The 21279-nt window shown below is 43.3% G+C and overlaps 1 protein-coding gene across 1 annotated transcript; it reads left to right on the plus strand.

Moving 5' to 3' along the window:
• Nucleotides 1-1189: 1189 nt before the first annotated feature.
• On the plus strand, nucleotides 1190-21047 carry LOC138784278 (secreted Ly-6/uPAR-related protein 1-like). The gene is made up of 3 exons (XM_069959791.1): nucleotides 1190-1289; nucleotides 17812-17931; nucleotides 20152-21047. The coding sequence occupies exons 1-3, from the start codon at nucleotides 1235-1237 to the stop codon at nucleotides 20415-20417; spliced, it is 441 nt and encodes a 146-aa protein (XP_069815892.1). The 5' UTR covers nucleotides 1190-1234; the 3' UTR covers nucleotides 20418-21047.
• Nucleotides 21048-21279: the final 232 nt, after the last annotated feature.

The following is a 21279-nucleotide window of genomic DNA, read 5'->3' on the forward strand; positions in this document are numbered from 1 at the left end:
GTGATTGGTGGGCTGTGTGTGGGCAGAGAGAAAGAAAGGAGAAGATAGTCTGAGGAAAGGAGGGAAAGGAACTGCACCTGTGAGTGGCAAAAGATGTGACACACAATAGTTAAAGAGGACTTGTCAACCCCTGTGCCGGGGTGAGAGGCTCCCGACCCCCCGCAAGAGCACCTTATACTTACCTAATAGCGTCGGGTCCCGCTTCTTGAGAAGGTCGGGTGACGGAGATTTCAGCGCCCGAAGACCGGCTCTCATAGAGAATGAATGGTGAGTCCGATGCTCCGTCATTCTCTATGAGAGTTGGACTCATCTCAGAAATCTCTGTCACCCGACCGTCTCAAGAAGCGGGACCCGGCGCTATTAGGTATGTATAAGGTGCTCTAGCGGGGGGGGCCGGGAGCACCGGGGGTGACAGGTTCCCTTTAACCCTTGGCATACTTTAGCTGTACATAGAATAGGCTACGTACAAACACAGTAGTGACACCTAGTGGGAAAAACACTAACTGCAGTGGATACCTCATCCCACTTGTGTGAACCTGAGGGAGTTACCTTGCTCAAATGCAATAGAAACTTAGGGGCCCGTACCGGGTCACTACACACAAGGTTCTCTCAGAGATCATAGAGATGGGTGCGGGGAGGGGATAGAGAGAACTGTGCAGCTGTATCTGTATGGCCACTCAGTTCTCTCTATGATCATAGAGATAAGTGCAGGGAGGTGGTAGAGAAGACTGTGCTGCCGTAACTGTATGGCCACTCAGTTCTCTCTATGATCATAGAGATGAGTGCAGGGAGGTGGTAGAGAGGACTGTGCTGCTGTATCTGTATGACCACACAGTTCTCTCTATGATCATAGAGATGAGTGCAGGGAGGTGGTAGAGAGGACTGTGCTGCTGTAACTGTATGACCGCACAGTTCTCTCTATGATCATACAGATGAGTACAGGGGCTAATGAGTGATCTGCTGTCCTGTAAATAAATCCGTTAATAATTATTAAGTGTCACGACTTTGTGCACATTTTCTGGAGATTTATTACACGCAGCAGCCGGATTGGCACGAAGGAATCAGATAATTACAGGTCCGGAGCGATGAGGAGATGTAACCTGATAATTACCACCCGCTTCTTGTTCCAGAGATTCCTTTATTTTCACCGGGAGTCTATGATACCCCGGAGGGGAGGGAGGACTATAAAGCTATCTGACCCGATATCAAGGCGTCTTATTACAGGAGCAACAAGATGAGGAGATATACGATTGTCTGCCTGCTGGCCGTGACTGTGGCCGTGGATGTGGGTAAGAGAATAAATACATTCTAGATAGATAGATAGATAGATAGATAGATAGGAGATAGATAGATAGATAGATAGATAGATAGATAGGAGATAGATAGATAGATAGGAGATAGATAGGAGATAGGAGATAGATAGATAGATAGATAGATAGATAGATAGATAGATAGATAGATAGATAGATAGATAGGAGATAGATAGATAGATAGATAGATAGATAGATAGGAGATAGATAGATAGATAGATAGATAGATAGATAGATAGATAGGAGATAGATAGATAGATAGGAGATAGATAGATAGATAGATAGGAGATAGATAGGAGATAGATAGATAGATAGATAGGAGATAGATAGATAGATAGATAGATAGATAGATAGGAGATAGATAGATAGATAGATAGATAGATAGGAGATAGATAGATAGATAGATAGATAGATAGATAGATAGAAGATAGATAGGAGATAGATAGATAGATAGATAGATAGATAGATAGATAGATAGATAGGAGATAGATAGATAGATAGGAGATAGATAGATAGATAGATAGATAGATAGATAGATAGGAGATAGATAGGAGATAGATAGATAGATAGATAGATAGATAGGAGATAGATAGATAGATAGATAGATAGATAGATAGATAGATAGGAGATAAATAGATAGATAGATAGATAGATAGATAGATAGATAGATAGATAGGAGATAGATAGATAGATAGATAGATAGGAGATAAATAGATAGATAGGAGATAGATAGATAGATAGATAGATAGATAGATAGATAGATAGATAGATAGATAGATAGATAGATAGATAGGATATAGATAGATAGGAGATAGATAGATAGATAGATAGATAGATAGATAGATAGGAGATAGATAGATAGATAGATAGATAGATAGATAGATAGATAGATAGATAGATAGGAGATAGATAGATAGGAGATAGATAGATAGGAGATAGATAGGAGATAGATAGATAGATAGATAGATAGATAGATAGATAGATAGATAGATAGATAGATAGATAGGAGATAGATAGGAGATAGATAGATAGATAGATAGGAGATTGATAGATAAATAGATAGATAGATAGATAGATAGATAGATAGATAGATAGGAGATAGATAGATAGGAGATAGATAGATAGATAGATAGATAGATAGATAGATAGAAGATAGATAGATAGGAGATAGATAGGAGATAGATAGATAGATAGATAGATAGATAGATAGATAGATAGATAGATAGATAGATAGAAGATAGATAGGAGATAGATAGATAGATAGATAGATAGATAGGAGATAGATAGATAGATAGATAGATAGGAGATAGATAGATAGATAGATAGATAGATAGATAGATAGATAGATAGAAGATAGATAGATGATAGATAGGAGATAGATAGATAGATAGATAGGAGATAGATAGATAGATAGATAGATAGATAGATAGATAGATAGATAGAAGATAGATAGATAGGAGATAGATAGATAGAAGATAGATAGATAGATAGATAGATAGATAGATAGATAGGAGATAGATAGATAGATAGATAGGAGATAGATAGATAGATAGATAGATAGATAGATAGATAGGAGATAGATAGATAGATAGATAGATAGATAGGAGATAGATAGATAGATAGATAGATAGATAGATAGATAGATAGGAGATAGATAGATAGATAGATAGATAGATAGAAGATAGATAGATGATAGATAGGAGATAGATAGATAGATAGGAGATAGATAGATAGATAGATAGGAGATAGATAGATAGATAGAAGATAGATAGATAGATAGAAGATAGATAGATAGGAGATAGATAGATAGAAGATAGATAGAAGATAGATAGATAGGAGATAGATAGATAGATAGATAGATAGATAGATAGATAGATAGGAGATAGATAGATAGATAGGAGATAGATAGATAGATAGATAGATAGATAGATAGATAGAAGATAGATAGATAGGAGATAGATAGAAGATAGATAGATAGATAGATAGGAGATAGATAGGAGATAGATAGATAGATAGATAGATAGAAGATAGATAGATAGATAGATAGATAGATAGGAGATAGATAGATAGATAGATAGATAGATAGATAGATAGATAGGAGATAGATAGATAGATAGATAGGAGATAGATAGATAGATAGATAGATAGGAGATAGATAGATAGATAGATAGATAGATAGATAGATAGATAGATAGATAGATAGATAGATAGGAGATAGATAGGAGATAGATAGATAGATAGATAGATAGGAGATAGATAGATAGGAGATAGATAGATAGATAGATAGAAGATAGATAGATAGATAGATAGATAGATAGGAGATAGATAGATAGATAGATAGGAGATAGATAGATAGATAGATAGATAGATAGATAGATAGATAGGAGATAGATAGGAGATTTCCGTTCTGTTGTTCACACAGAATTATTTATGTGTGAAATATTCCGCCGGGGAACCGCTTTCCAGATTCCGGTAGAGAAATCCCATAGAAGTCACTGGTGCTTTGAATTTTCATGTGAATTCTGCACCAATTCCGCCAGAGCTGAAGAAGAGGAAATTTCAAGCAGAAAACTTTCCTCTTTAAATTCTGGCCTATTTCTCAGTGTGAATATAACCTGATAGACAATAAAACATTCTCATAGGGTATAAACCCACACACCGTATATGCAGCGTATTTACTGCTGCGATACGCAGCAAACTCGCAGCAAAATCGCAGCAAAATCGCAGCAGATTAGATCTAAATAACTGAACACAGCATCAAATCTGTACCAACAAATCTGCTGCGTATTTGTTACATATCTGCTGCATATACGGTGTATGGGTTTATACCCATAAAGTGGATCTCTCATAAAATAGATACGTCACTATACAGTATATACCGCACTCCCTTCCTGCTCCTGTATATGTGATATATATGTGATGTATATATGTGATATGTATGTGATATATATGTGATGTATATGTGTGTATATGTGATGTATATATGTAATATGTATGTGATGTATATGTGATATATGTGTGATGTATATATGTGATATATATGTGTATATATGTGATGTATATAAGTGATATGTATGTGATGTATATGTGATGTATAAGTGATATGTATATATGTGATGTATATATGTGATTTATAAGTGATGTATATGTGATATACATGTGATGTCTACGTGCTGTATGTATATATGTGATGTCTATGTGATACTGTATATATGTGATGTATATGTAATCTATTTGGTATGTATATGTGATGTATACATGTGATGTGTATGGGATCTATATGTGATGCATATGTGATATAAATATATATGTTGTATATGTGATATATGTGATTTATATATGATGTATATATGTGATGTATATGTAATGTCTATGTGATGTATATGTGACGCATATGTGATGTATATGTGATATATATTTATATATATATATAAATATATATATGATCTATTTGTTATGTATATATGTGATGTATATGTGATGTATATGTGATATATGTGATGAATATATATATATATATATATATATATGGGTGATGTGTATGTGATGTATATAGGTGATGTATATGTAATGTCTATGTGATGTATATGTGACGCATATGTGATGTATATGTGATATATGTGATGAATATATATATATATATATATATATGGGTGATGTGTATGTGATGTATATAGGTGATGTATATGCAATGTATTTGTGATATTCTAGCTCCAGTAGAGACAGATTTACAGAATGAGGTGCAGACCTGTCGCTGGAGACAACAATCTCTGTATAGGGGGAATGTTACTGTTAGATCAGGAAGGCTTCTACTATAAACATCCAGTAGTCAGGTGCAGTATTTGTCCTGTATACTATGTGTATACCCCTCAGTGGGGGTTGTGGAATAGTTCCGCCTAGCGCTGATATAGTGATGTTATACACATGGACAGTATTACAATACTCTTCACTAGGGTTTGGATGTTAGCTGCTCCCCTCCCTTTTGTTGGTAGCTGTGTGGGGTGGCCCGGGTGATCCGGTGCTCCACCACCGGGATGATGTTATGTCGGTAGTTGGAATATAGCTCGACCAGTTAGGATGTAGTCATGATGCCAGTGCTAACACAGGTGTGATGGTCTACCTGCTTTTAGTGTGTGGCTGGCTATGTTGACCCCCAATGGTCGGTGACCTGCCGGGTTGTGATGGGTCCCTTGGGCTCTTATCACAGTGGTCCGGAGTGGAGAGTTGACCCACCTGGACTGTCGATACCGCCATCCACAGAAAGGGGAGAATAACCCAAGGACGGTGTAGCCTGTGTATATGGGTGCTGGTGCAATTATCACTGAGTCCCAGTAGAATAAATAAACTGACCCTTACTGATAAATCTCTTGCAATACAGGATAGTGGGGTAACAAGTGACTCCCGAGATACAAACTTAAGTTCACTGAATCTGGGCTGAGAGACGCTGACTTCCTGAGGCAAAATACAGAAGTTCTGGTTTAGTTGAGTGCTGAGTAGAAGAGAAGAGTTCAGAGTAGAGATGAGCGAACCGGGTTCGGCTTCAAGTCCATCCGAACCCGAACGATCGGCATTTGATTAGCGGGGGCTGCTGAACTTGGATAAAGCTCTAAGGTTGTCTGGAAAACATTAATACAGCCAATGACTATATCCATGATTTCCACATAGCCTTAGGGCTTTATCCAAGTTCAGCAGCCGCCGCTAATCACATGCCGATCGTTCGGGTTCAGATCTACTCGAGCATGCTCCAGGTTCGCTCATCTCTAGTTCAGAGAAGTGGAGAGGAGTTTGTCAGGAGAGCCCCAACCCAGTGTAGTAATGTGCTCTGCCAGAACTTGTGAGAAGAAATACTTGAAAAAGAAATACGTGAGAGAAGATGAATACTTGTGCCCGTGTGTCGACCTGAGTGTGACTAAACCACCTTCTGCCCTGCAGTGTCGGGTTACCCGTCCTACAAGGGTGACACAAGCCCTAGTCCTGGCTACCTGAGTTGAGCTAAGTGTTCAAGTGTGTACCGGTGTCTCCTGCCCTGTAAGATAGAGTACGTAGGCCTTGGATACAGCTGCTTTACTCTATCCGGGTCAGTTTCTCTGTCTAGAATACCTTCCTGCGCTGTATAGATATGTTCAAGGCGTGGGCTGGGCCTGGGGTGTGTCCACTATCACAGCCGGTCTGTCCCGGACGGGGAACCTGGCAGAGCCAGGCTCCTGGCTAAGTACAGCAGGGATGCCTGGTCTGTGTGTCTTGCTCCACTGAGAATCAGAGAAGAACTAACTAAAGGTGACACTACACTTCCTCTCCCCTTATGTGACAGGGTGTGTGTAACAGTCCCTTTGAGAATAGAGATTCCATCAGGGTATGTGTTGATCACTGGATCATTGCTTATATACAGATTCTCAGGTCTTGGTAGGAGCTCTATGTTGTCAGCGATGCTTCTCAACCACTACCTAGTGTAGGGTAATATCCACCTGGTGTAGGGTAATAGCCACCTGGTGTAGGGTAATATCCACCTGGTGTAGGGTAATATCCACCTGGTGTAGGGTAATTCCCACCTGGTGTAGGGTAATATCCACCCGGTGTAGGGTAATATCCACCTGGTGTAGGGTAATATCCGCCCGGTGTAGGGTAATATCCACCTGGTGTAGGGTAATAGCCACCTGGTGTAGGGTAATATCCACCTGGTGTAGGGTAATATCCACCCGGTGTAGGGTAATAACCACCTGGTGTAGGGTAATATCCGCCCGGTGTAGGGTAATAACCACCTGGTGTAGGGTAATATCCGCCCGGTGTAGGGTAATATCCACCTGGTGTAGGGTAATAGCCATCTGGTGTAGAGTAATATGCCCCTGGTGTAGGGTAATAGCCATCTGGTGTAGAGTAATATGCCCCTGGTGTAGGGTGATATCTGCCTGTTGTAGGGTAACATCCCTCTGGTGTCGGGTAATATCCACCTGTGTAGGATAATATCCACCTGGTGTAGGGTAATATCCACCTGGTGTAGGGTAATATCCCCCTGGTGTAGGGTAATATCCACCTGGTGTAGGGTAATATCCCCCTGGTGTAGGGTTTTATCCCCCTGGTGTAGGGTAATATCCACCTGGTGTAGGGTAATATCCCCCTGGTGTAGGGTTTTATCCCCCTGGTGTAGGGTAATATCCGCCTGGTGTAGGGTAATATCCACCTGGTGTAGGGTAATATCCACCTGGTGTAGGGTAATATCCCCCTGGTGAAGGGTTTTATCCCCCTGGTGTAGGGTAATATCCGCCTGGTGTAGGGTATTATTCGCCTGGTGTAGGGTGATATCCGCCCGGTGTAGGGTAATATTTGCATGGTGTCGGGTAATATCCGCCTGGTGTAGGGTATTAACCGCCTGGTGTAGGGTAATATCCACCTGGTGTAGGGTAATATCCCTCTGGTGTAGGGTAATATCCACCTGGTGTAGGGTAATATCCCTCTGGTGTAGGGTAATATCTGCCCGGTGTAGGGTAAAAACCGCCTGGTGTAGGGTAATATCTGCCCGGGGGAGGGTAATAACCGCCTGGTGTAGGGTAATGTAGAAATATGTAGAAGACGGCACTTCCGTGGCGGTGGTGCTTGAGGTGAGAAAAAATGTTCAGATATTAGGAAGAGCACGGCACTCACCAAGTAGATTATGCTTCTTTATTGTAGTGTAGCAAACACATGGTACAAGGACGCGTTTCGGCCAAGCATGGCCTTCATCAGCTTAGGGGTGTACACCCCTAAGCTGATGAAGGCCATGCTTGGCCAAAACGCGTCCTTGTACCATATGTTTTGGTGAGTGCCGGGCTCGTCCTAATATCTGGTGTAGGGTAATATCCGCCTGGTGTAGGGTAATATCCGCCTGGTGTAGGGTAATATCCGCCCGGTGTAGGGTTTCCCATCAGGATGATGGATGGGTTTCTGTACATGGATATATTGTAGTAACCTCGTCCACCACTTATGTCATTTTCTTCCTTTTTCTCCTTGGACAAGAGAAGAAGAACCCTCCATTCTCTCTCCTGAGGGACGGGATACAGTGATGTCTGTGATGTTACAACATGGAGCCCATTGTATCTCATTAATCACTTTTATAACAGGAAATAACACTGAACACTTCAGATTACTGCAGATTAAACCACATACTACTCATTACCCTGTGTAATCCCTTCAGCAGAATAGTGAGTGCAGCTCTGGAGTATAAAACAGGCTGGGGGGAGGACAGGTATATACAATCTATTACTCTCTGGTATCAGCCATGTCAGGCTGGGGGGGTGACTGTAGGACAGGTATATACAGTCTATTACTCTCTGGTATCAGCCATGTCAGGCTGGGAGGGGGAGGTGACTGTAGGACAGGTATATACAATCTATTACTCTCTGGTATCAGCCATGTCAGGGGGGGGGGGGAGGTGACTGTAGGACAGATATATACAATCTATTACTCTCTGGTATCAGCCATGTCAGGCTGGGGGGGAGGAGGTGACTGTAGGACAGGTATATACAATCTATTACTCTCTGGTATCAGCCATGTCAGGCTGGGGAGGGGGGTGACTGTAGGACAGGTATATACAATATTTTACTCTCTGGTATCAGCCATGTCAGGCGGGGGGGGGGGGGGAGGTGACTGTAGGACAGGTATATACAATCTATTACTCTCTGGTATCAGCCATGTCAGGCTCTGGGGGGGGGGGGGGGGGGGGGGGGGACTGTAGGACAGGTATATACAATCTATTACTCTCTGGTAACAGCCATGTCAGGCTGGGGGGGGGGGGGGTGACTGTAGGACAGGTATATACAATCTATTACTCTGTGGTATCAGCCATGTCAGGCTCTGGGGGGGGGGGGGGACACTATAATTTATTCCAGCAGGACTTATTTCTTCTCTGGGTTTTGTTGCCATGAAAATAAAGATTATTTCCAGATCTCAGGGAATTAAAACTTGACTTTTATTGTACATGTGATAGAGAAAAACCAAACCAAACACCAACACATTTCGGTATAGATAGACCAGAGAGCTGAACATACTAAAGCAACTTCCACAATACACCAGAGTGATCACTAGGGGGCGCCTTTATTGTGGAATAGTAAAAGCTAGAGATACAAATGCATGGATGAGAATATCTTATGTATTACTAGAAAATGTACCCGGCGCTGCCCAGGTATAAAGTGTCAGTGTGTTAATTAGATTTATTCTAAGGTGCCCAGGAGGCCAATCTATGTCCTTGTTTTTTTGTTTAAGGGGAAATCGCCAGTAGCCCTATATGTCTCTATATTCCCGACAATTCTGCACTGTTTATGTAAATTGTAGCTTATGCACATTAGAAATAAACTAAAAACTTTAAACATCCATCATGTATACCTGTAGTGTATAGTTGGGGGGGGGGGGGGTGCTGTTTATCTGTAGTGTATAGTTGAGGGGGTCCTGTATACCTGTAGTGTGTAATTGGGGGGGTTGTATACCTGTAGTGTATAGTTGAGGAAGGTCCTGTCTACCAGTAGTGTATAATTGGGGGCGGGGGCTGTGTACCTGTACTGTATAATTTGGGCAGTACTGTATACCTGCAGTGTAAGGCTGGGTTCACACTATGTATATTTGAGGCTGTATTTGTGAGGCTGTATAGCAACCAAAACCAGGAGTGTATTGAAAACACAGAAAGGCTCTGTTCACATAATGTTGTAATTGAGTGGATGGCCGCCATTTAATGGCAAATATTTGCTGTTATTTTAAAACAACGGCTGTGGTATTGAAATAATGGCCGTTATTTACTGTTATATGGCGGCCATCCACTCAGTTTCAACATTGTGTGAACAGATCCTTTCTGTGTTTTCAATCCACTCCTGGTTTTGGTTGCTATGAGGACCTGACATGAGGACCAAATACAGCCTCAAATATACATAGTGTGAACCCAGCCTTAAGCTGGTAGAGGTCCTGTATACCTGTACTGTATAGTTGGGGGTCCTGTATACTTGTAATATATAGTTGGTGAAGGTGCTGTATACCTGCAATGTATAGTTGGTGGAGGTCTTTTATACCTGTAGTTTAGAGTTTGAGTGTCCTGGATACCTGTAGTGTATAGTTGGTAGAGGTCTTGTATACCTGTAAAGTAAAGTTTGTGGGTCCTGTATACCTGTAGTGTATAGTTTTGGGGTCCTGTATACCTGTAGTATATAGTTAATGGAGGTCCTGTATACCTGTAGTGTATAGTTTGGGGTCCTTTAATCCTGTAGTATAGAGTTGGTGGGGGTCCTGTATACCTGTAGTATAGAGTTGGTGGAGGTGCTGTATACCTGTAGTATAGAGTTGGTGGAGATCTTATATACCTGAAGTATATAGTTCGGGGGTCCTGTATACCTGTTGTGTATAGTTTGAGGGTCCTGTATACCTGTAGTATATAGTTGGTGGAGTTCCTGTATACCTGTAGTGTATAGTTTTGGGGTCCTGTACACCTGTAGTGTATAGTTTGGGGTCCTGTATACGTGTAGTATAGAGTTGGTGGGGGTGCTGTATACCTGTAGTGTACAATTTTGGATTCCTGTATACCTGTAGTGTATAGTTTGGGGTCCTGTATACCTGTAGTATATAGTTGATGGAGGTCCTGTAAACCTGTAGCGTATACTTTTGGGGTCCTGTATACCTGTAGTGTATAGTTGTAGAGGTCCTGTATACCTGTAGTGTATAGTTTTGGGGTCCTGTATACCTTTAGTGTTCTGTAGTATATAGTTCGGGGGTCCTGTATACCTGTACTGTATAGTTTGAGGGTCCTGTATACCTGTAGTATAGAGTTGGTGGAAGGGCTGTATACCTGTAGTGTATAGTTTGGGGTCCTGTATACCTGAAGTATAGAGTTGGTGGGGGTGCTGTATACCTATAGTATAAAGTAGGTGGAGGTTCTGTATACCTGTAGTGTATAGTTTGGGGTCCTGTATACCTGTTTTATATAGTTGGTGGAGGTCCTGTGCACCTGTAGTGTATAATTTTGGGGTCCTGTATACCTGTAGTTTCCTGTATACCTGCAGGGTCGTATTTACCATTAGGCACTCGTGATCTGCCTAGGGCAGCACCGTGCATGGGCGCAGCACCAGGGAGAAGGGGGGAAGAAACAACTTCTAATTTTTTTTTATATTTCTAGTATTCCACCTCCTGTTCAGACTTGCCAGAAAATCTAGTCTTTTCGAAGGTGGGTATGGTAGTATTGGTCAGGTCTGGTGTGGCAGTGTTATCCAGTCACGGTATGGCGGTATTGGTCAGGTCTGGTGTGGCAGTGTTATCCAGTCAGGTCTGTTGTGGCGGTATTGGTCAGGTCTGGTGTGGTGGTATTGGTCAGGTCTGTTGTGGCGGTATTGGTCAGGTCTGGTGTGGTGGTATTGGTCAGGTCTGGTGTGGTGGTATTGGTCAGGTCTGGTAAGGCGATTGGTCAGGTCTGGTATGGCGGTTGGTCAGGTCTGGTGTGGCTGTGTTAAATGTGACCTCTGGAGCTATTATCTATCAATCTATCCTGATGCTAATTGGTGAGTGAAGATAGAGCATCCTCAGGTTTAGTGCTTAGGGCAGCAGCAGCTGGTAATACTGCCCTGTATACATGTACTGTATAGATGGAGTAGGGGGGTCCTGTATACATGTACTGTATAGATGGAATAGGGGGTCCTGTATACATGTACTGTATAGTTGGAGTAGGGGTCCTGTATACATGTTCTGTATAGATGGAGTAGGGGGTCCTGTATACATGTACTGTATAGATGGAGTAGGGGCCCTGTATACATGTACTGTATAGATGGAGTAGGGGTACTGTATACATGTTCTGTATAGATGGAGTAGAGGGTCCTGTATACATGTACTGTATAGATGGAATAGGGGGTCCTGTATACATGTACTGTATACTGTAGATGGAATAGGGGGTCCTGTATACATGTACTGTATAGTTGGAGTAGGGGGTCCTGTATATCTTTATTGTATAGATGGAGTAGGGGGTCCTGTATACATGTACTGTATAGATGGAGTAGGGGGTCTTGTATACATGTACTGTATAGATGGAGTAGGGGGTCCTGTATACATGTACTGTATAGATGGAGTAGGGGGTCCTGTATACATGTACTGTATAGATGGAATAGGGGGTCCTGTATACATGTACTGTATACTGTAGATGGAATAGGGGGTCCTGTATACATGTACTGTATAGTTGGAGTAGGGGGTCCTGTATACCTTTATTGTATAGATGGAGTAGGGGGTCCTGTATACATGTACTGTAAAGATGGAGTAGGGGGTCCTGTATACATGTACTGTATAGATGGAGTAGGGGGTCCTGTATACATGTACTGTATAGCTGGAGTAGGGGGTCCTGTATATACAAGTACTGTATAGATGGAGTAGGGGGCCTGTATACATGTACTGTATAGATGGAGTAGGGGGTCCTGTATACATGTACTGTATAGATGGAGTAGGGGGCCCTGTATACATGTACTGTATAGATGGAGTAGGGGGTCCTGTATACATGTACTGTATAGATAGAGTAGGGTGTATTGTATACATGTACTGTATAGATGGAGTAGGGGGCCCTGTATACATGTACTGTATAGATGGAGTAGGGGGTCCTGTATATACATGTACTGTATAGATGGAGTAGGGGGTCCTGTATACATGTACTGTATAGATGGAGTAGGGGGTCTACCAGTTATTACTGTGGATGTTGTGAGGCAGCTGCCCTAGCAACCATAGACAGACAGACAGACTTTCATTTTATGATATAGATGTATGTATTGTATATGTATGTACTGAGGTCAATGTGTTTCCTTTTTTTCTTTTTTACCAAATAGTCCGGATGGTCTCAGAGTCCACAGTGATTTCTCAGCTTGTTGTACTGTCAGGTGTACAGCTCCTATTGAGGTCGCTTCAGTGTGGTCGTGTCTGTGGTCATGCCATGATGAAGATCTATATGACTGAAACACGTTGGGGTTTTGTTTGTTATTTTAGGCAGTTTAGGCATGTACAATACCATTTCTATTGGCCATCCTCCATGTTTGTGCCCTGGCAGCCGGCCCGGCTCTCTGCCCTCTCCCTATATACTGGATACACACATGGCGGGGAGCTTTTCCTTCTAGTTGTTTATATAAAGTTCTCTCGGTTATTCAGTCACATGATGATTATGAAGGGGAATATTTCGGGAATAATCCGGGAGATGAATAACAATGATTGTCAGATCCGGTTTATTATCAGCGGCTGATGCTTCATACATCCGTCCTCCGCTATCAGACATCCCATCCTGACACCTCTACCTGGGAATCCACCTGAGCCGCACTACTCCTGCTCGGAATTACAACACTCCATCCACTCAGTGCGGAAAACCCCGAGGAAAGTCAGATCATCCGATGGGAAAGAAATGAGGGGAAAATTATACAACTTCCATAGAGACGCCAGCCCAAAACCAGTATTGTTACTGTGACCCCCATAATAATGGTATACACCCCAAAATATTCATATTGTATCAAGTATAGACAATGCTCTGTGAGCTCCAGACTGATACATTGTATATAGCTAGTCCTGCTTTCAGGTGTATCCAGTGTAGACAATGCTCTGTGAGCTCTATAGCCTGATACATAGTACATAGCTAGTCCTGCTCTCAGCTGTATCCAGTGTAGACAATGCTCTGTGAGCTCCAGACTGATACATTGTACATAGCTAGTCCTGCTCTCAGCTGTATCCAGTGTAGACAATGCTCTGTGAGCTCCAGACTGATACATTGTACATAGCTAGTCCTGCTCTCAGCTGTATCCAGTGTAGACAATGCTCTGTGAGCTCACTGACCTGTACACCCCCCATGTTAATAATCTCTGATAACATAAGATTGTTGCGGTCTATGAGGAGGAAACTTTCCGGTCACCTCCCACAGCCTCTGGCCTCCTCACACTTCATGGCGAGTGCACATGTGATGGGATTACAATGAGCGTCTACTTATTAACCCTGCGGCGGCTTGTGCAGAGCTGAATCCTGGGTAAATGTAGATTCTCCATTGTTAAAATCATTCACTCTATTGTTAGGAATTAAAAAAAGAATTTATAAAGCCGCCACGTGCCGCCCCTAGTCACCTGTCCACACTGGTAGCCGCCCCCTCTGTCCTGACTGACCACCTGCACAGTGAGCGCTAACGTCACACATCACACAGGGGTCTAACACATCAGGCGGGGGTCTCACACATCAGGCGGGGGTCTCACACATCAGGCGGGGGTCTCACACATCAGGCGGGGGTCTCACACATCAGGCGGGGGTCTCACACATCACACAGGGGTCTCACACATCAGGCGGGGGTCTCACACATCAGACGGGGGTCTCACACATCAGGCAGGGGTCTCACACATCAGGCGGGGGTCTCACACATCACACAGGGGTCTCACACATCAGGCAGGGGTCTCACACATCAGGCGGGGGTCTCACACATCAGGTGGGGGTCTCACACATCACACAGGGGTCTCACACATCACACAGGGGTCTCACACATCACACAGGGGTCTCACACATCAGGCGGGGGTCTCACACATCAGGCGGGGGTCTCACACATCAGGCGGGGGTCTCACACATCAGGTGGGGGTCTCACACATCACACAGGGGTCTCACACATCACACAGGGGTCTCACACATCAGGCTGGGGTCTCACACATCAGGCGGGGGTCTCACACATCACATGGGGGTCTCACACATCAGGCGGGGGTCTCACACATCAGGCAGGGGTCTCACACATCAGGCGGGGGTCTCACACATCAGGTGGGGGTCTCACACATCACACAGGGGTCTCACACATCAGGCGGGGGTCTCACACATCAGGCGGGGGTCTCACACATCAGGCGGGGGTCTCACACATTAGGCGGGGGTCCCACACATCAGGCGGGGGTCTCACACATCACACAGGGGTCTCACACATCACACAGGGGTCTCACACATCAGGCGGGGGTCTCACACATTAGGCGGGGGTCTCACACATCAGGCGGGGGTCTCACACATCACACAGGGGTCTCAAACATCACACGGGGGTCTTACACATCAGGCGGGGGTCTCACACATCAGGCGGGGGTCTCACACATCACACAGGGGTCTCACACATCAGGCGGGGGTCTCACACATCAGGTGGGGGTCTCACACATCACACAGGGGTCTCACACATCAGGCGGGGGTCTCACACATCAGGTGGGGGTCTCACACATCACACAGGGGTCTCACACATCAGGCGGGGGTCTCACACATCAGGCGGGGGTCTCACACATCAGGCGGGGGTCTCACACATCAGGTGGGGGTCTCACACATCACACAGGGGTCTCACACATCAGGCGGGGGTCTCACACATCAGGCGGGGGTCTCACACATCAGGCGGGGGTAATCCACACCTAGTAATCCCCCGGGGGACAAACATACTGATCCACATCTATTCTGCCTGAAGCCGTTTTTGCCCATAGCAACCAATGACAGCTAAGACATGGGCACAATACCACTAATAATTCATTGTGCGTGTCAGGCCGTGTGTATGTGTATTACCAGGATATGTAATATAGATGAAACAGGGAAATGTCTCCTGCAAGACTAAGATTCTCATGTTACATCACAGAGAAGATAAAGGAGGATTAAACAAAGGAACAATTCAACACATTCAAAATATTGTAGGCAAATCCCATTCAATGTCAACGTCCGGGGTCACTTGAGGATGAAACTGATTTTCAAGACAATGTATAATGATATCTACTATAATACAGGAATATAACTACTATAATACTGCTCCTATATACAGGAATATAACTACTATAATACTGCTCCTATATACAGGAATATATACTATAATACTGCCCCTATATACAGGTATATAACTACTATAATACTGCCCTCTATATACAGGAAAATAACTACTATAATACTGCTCCCTATATACAGGAATTTAACTACTATAATACTGCTACTATATACAGGAATATAACTACTATAATACTGCCCCTATTTACAAGAATATAACTACTATAATACTGCTCCTATATACAGGAATTTAACTACTATAATACTGCTACTATATACAGGAATATAACTACTATAATACTGCCCCTATATACAAGAATATAACTACTATAATACTGCTCCTATATACAAGAATATAACTACTATAATACTGCTCCTATATACAGGAATATACCTACTATAATACTGCTCCTATATACAGGGATATAACTACTATAATACTGCTCCTATATACAGGAATATAACTACTATAATACTGCTCCTATATACAGGAATATAACTACTGTAATACTGCTCCTATATACAGGAATATAACTACTGTAATACTGCTCCCTATATACAGGAATATAACTACTATAATACTGCTCCTATATACAGGAATATAACTACTATAACACTGCTCCTATATACAGGAATATACCTACTATAATACTGCTCCTATATACAGGGATATAACTACTATAATACTGCCCCCTATATACAGGAATATAACTACTATAATACTGCTCCTATATACAAGAATATAACTACTATAATACTGCTCCTATATACAAGAATATAACTACTATAATACTGCTCCCAATATACAAGAATATAACTACTATAATACTTCTCCTATATACAGGAATATAACTACTATAATACTGCTCCTATATACAGGAATATAACTACTGTAATACTGCTCCTATATACAAGAATATAACTACTATAATACTGCCCCTATATACAAGAATATAACTACTATAATAATGCTCCTATATACAGGAATATAACTACTATAATACTGCTCCTATATACAGGAATATACCTACTATAATACTGCTACTATATACAGGGATATAACTACTATAATACTGCCCCCTATAAACAGAAATATAACTACTATAATACTGCTCCCTATATACAGGAATATAACTACTATAATACTGCTCCTATATACAGGAATATAACTACTATAATACTGCTCCTATATACAGGAATATAACTACTATAATACTGCTCCTATATACAGGAATATAACTACTATAATACTGCTCCTATATACAGGGATATAACTACTATAATACTGCCCCCTATAAACAGAAATATAACTACTATAATACTGCTCCCTATATACAAGAATATAACTACTATAATACTGCTCCTATATACAGGAATATAACTACTATAATACTGCCCCCTATATACAGGAATATAACTACTATAATACTGCTCCTATATACAGGAATATAACTACTATAATACTGCTCCTATATACAAGAATATAACTACTATAATACTGCCCCCTATATACAAGAATATAACTACTATAATACTGCTCCCTATATACAAGAATATAACTACTATAATACTGCTCCTACATACAGGGATATAACTGCTATAATACTGCTCCTATATACAAGTACATGTAGCAGTATAGATTTGTCTCGGTACTATCGCTCTCGCAGCACTGTAGTGGTCCTCAGCAGTATGTTGCGGTATCTTTTGTTTCATACCGCTCTCTTTTGTCTCCTTACAGCTCAGTCTTTTCAGTGTTATTTTTGCTATGAAGCATCTGAAGTCCAGAACTGCAACCAGGTGAAGGATTGTCCGGCGACGGCCAAAGGCTGCAAGACGATGACAGTGAGCCCCAACACGGGTGAGCCGAGGAGTCACACCGCCTGTATAGTTATCAGAGAATAGACCATAACCGTTATATAGTAGAGGAGTCTGCACCATCCTCTGCTTGCTGTCAGTGAACTCAGAAAACAATGGGATCACATGAAGGCCGACATATCTGAGCCGATCCCATCACTCTGCCGTGCTGATAGTTTGTTACAATGTGTCAGTGCAGGTAGGCTGCATCTGCTTGGAGCCTGGCGCCCCTTCTGACCAAATGGACGTTTAGTGTCCGAGTATAAACCAGAATCCTCCCATTCACTGACAGCAAAGAAACTATGAGAAAGTCACAAATCATCAAGCTGCAGCATTTCCTTATACAAATATAGCATGCAGAGAAGTGATACAATTGTATCCAGTGTAGACAATGCTCTGTGAGCTCCAGACTGATACATAGTACATAGCTAGTCCTGCTCTCAGCTGTATCCAGTGTAGACAATGCTCTGTGAGCTCTATGGACTGATACATTGTATATAGCTAGTCCTGCTCTCAGCTGTATCCAGTGTAGACAATGCTCTGTGAGCTCTATGGACTGATACATTGTATATAGCTAGTCCTGCTCTCAGCTGTATCCAGTGTAGACAATGCTCTGTGAGCTCTATGGACTGATACATTGTATATAGCTAGTCCTGCTCTCAGCTGTATCCAGTGTAGACAATGCTCTGTGAGCTCTACAGCCTGGACTTCTAGACTGGATACAATTGTATCCCTTTGCATTATCTTGGAAATGATGAGATATTGGACAATATTGTGAGGTTATGGGATATAGAGACACCTCGGCCTCAGCCAGAAACAATACATCGGGATTTAAGGGGCACCCCAGCGAAAAACTTTCCTTTCATATCAACTGGTTTCAGAAAGTTATACAGATTTGTAATTTGCTTTTGAGTCTTCCAGTACTTATTAGCTGCTGTATGTCCTGTAGGAAGTGTTATTTTTTTTCAGTCTGGAGAGCAGGAGAGGTTTTCTGCAACATTGCAGCTTCTTTGTAATGCCGGGAGAGTTAATCACAGTGAATTCATCAGCAACCTGACTTTAGAATGATCCTTCCAGCATTACAAAGAAGCTATAATGTTGCAGATACAGCCTGTCAGGTACTTGTTTACATCAGCCATCTCAGAAGGGAGGGGGGAAGAGGGGGAAGACAGAGAGAAAAGCTCACACAGATTTTTGTGTCTTCAGCAGAAAGCAGCAGCTGAGAACTGGGGGAAGGAGACTGAATAGATAATAACAAGTTTGGAAGGAATTGTTAGTCTAACCTTGGCAGCAACACATCAAAGGTTATGTTTGAGTGGAGTACCCCTTTAAGGTCAGAACAGTGAAAGGGCATGAGGAGGAACAGAGGTAGGTGTGATTGGTGGCATTACATAATGGAGAGTCTTCAGCAGCACAGAGTATTTCAGGATGTGCGTGCTGCTCTTAGTAGAAGGGAGTAGAGTTGGGCATAGCTATTATACTGGTGAGGAATATGTGGGTGTTATCGTGGCAGCGCCAGGATGGATGGATCCCCGGTGTGTCAGGTTATGAGGAGCTGGATGGGTGTAGACACTTTCACATGTACAGACAGCTGCCACTTCCCATCTATTCCTGTCCGGCTCACCGCCCTGCAGCTTCTGCTTCATAGGAAAACATGTGAAGTACAGTACACCTGTCCACACCCCACATACAGCTCCAGCAATCTCAGCTTCCAGCACCAGGGGGCGATCTGTATGCATAATCAATGCTTTGTCATGATGGAATAATGAATAAATTGTTAGAGTTAAAGGGGTATTCTGCTCAAACATAACCTTTGATATGTTGCTGCCCATGGCGAGACTAACAACTCCTTCCATACTTGTTATTATCTATTCAGTCTCCTTCCCTCAGTTCTCAGCTGCTGCTTTCTGCTAAAAACACAACAATCTGTGTGTGAGCTTTTCTCTCTGTCGCCTCCTCCCCCCTCCCTTCTGAGACAGCTGATGTAAACAAGTCGCTGGCAGGCTGTATCTGCAACATTGTAGCTTCTTTGTAATGCTAGGAGAAGTAATCACGGTGAGTTCATCAGCAACTTGACCTCAGAATAACCCTCCCAGCATTACAAGGAACTACAATGTTGCAGATACAGCCTGCCAGGAACTTGTTTACATCAGCTGTCTCAGATTTTGCCATCTGCTGCCAGTAGGGGGCGTCTGAGTATGACAGCTTTGTCTGTTTCTTTCAGGATATCCCTTTGTGTCTGGACAGGAGTTAGTCACCAGGGACTGTGCGGACAAATGTTACCAGACTGACAATGACGCCCTCGGGCTGCAGAACCAGCTCTTCTGCTGTGAGGGGAACCTGTGTAACAAGCTGTATGAAATTGTCGCCAACCTCTCCACCACCACCACCACCACCACCAGTGATTCCCCCACCGTCATGGTGGGCGGCCTGTACAGAGGACTCATCCCCTGCCTGGCCTTACTCACCCTCCTCCTCCTCCTCCTCTAGCCGTCACCTGGAGAGTGGAAAGTTTTGATGAACTCATGATCACAAGTCATAGGTGATATAAACCATTACACACCATGACACATCATCTTACTAATAGATTATAATAGCCGATCTGATACAGTCACTGAGGACATATACAGGAGAGGGGCACCGGGTATCACTGATACTGGACAGTCACATAGTGTGCCGGATGAGGGCAGAGCCGGGGGAGCAGGCACCAGCCTTACATATACAGGAGAGGGGCACCGGGTATCCCTGATACTAGACAGTCACATCGTGTGCCGGATGAGGGCCGAGCCGGAGGGGGGGGGGAGCAGGCACCAGCCTTACATATACAGGAGAGGGGCACCGGGTATCACTGATACTGGACAGTCACATCGTGTGCCGGATGAGGGCCGAGCCGGAGGGGGGGGGGAGCAGGCACCAGCCTTACATATACAGGAGAGGGGCACCGGGTATCACTGATACTGGACAGTCACATAGTGTGCCGGATGAGGGCAGAGCCGGGGGCGGGGGGGGGGAGAAGGCACCAGCCTTACATATACAGGAGAGGGGCACCGGGTACCACTGATACTAGACAGTCACATCGTGTGCCGGATGAGGGCAGAGCCGGGGGGGGGAGGGGGAGCAGGCACCAACCTTACATATACAGGAGAGGGGCACCGGGTATCACTGATAGTGTGCCGGATGAGGGCAGAGCCGGGGGGGGTGGGGGGGAGCAGGCACCAGCCGTACATATACAGGAGAGGGGCACCGGGTATCACTGATACTGGACAGTCACATTGTGTGCCGGATGAGGGCAGAGCCGGGGGGGGAGCAGGCACCAGCCTTACATATACAGGAGAGGGGCACCGGATATCAC

This window comes from Dendropsophus ebraccatus, chromosome 2 (assembly GCF_027789765.1).
Source record: "Dendropsophus ebraccatus isolate aDenEbr1 chromosome 2, aDenEbr1.pat, whole genome shotgun sequence".
NCBI classification, from domain to species: Eukaryota; Metazoa; Chordata; class Amphibia; order Anura; family Hylidae; genus Dendropsophus; species Dendropsophus ebraccatus.

Excerpts from the sequence above, each read along its gene's own strand:
- LOC138784278 (XM_069959791.1), top strand. The coding sequence starts at position 1,235 with ATGAGGAGATATACGATTGTCTGCCTGCTGGCCGTGACTGTGGCCGTG. Across the intron at positions 1,290-17,811 it reads GACTGTGGCCGTGGATGTGG|CTCAGTCTTTTCAGTGTTAT; the intron begins GTAAGAGAATAA and ends GTCTCCTTACAG. Across the intron at positions 17,932-20,151 it reads GACAGTGAGCCCCAACACGG|GATATCCCTTTGTGTCTGGA; the intron begins GTGAGCCGAGGA and ends TGTTTCTTTCAG.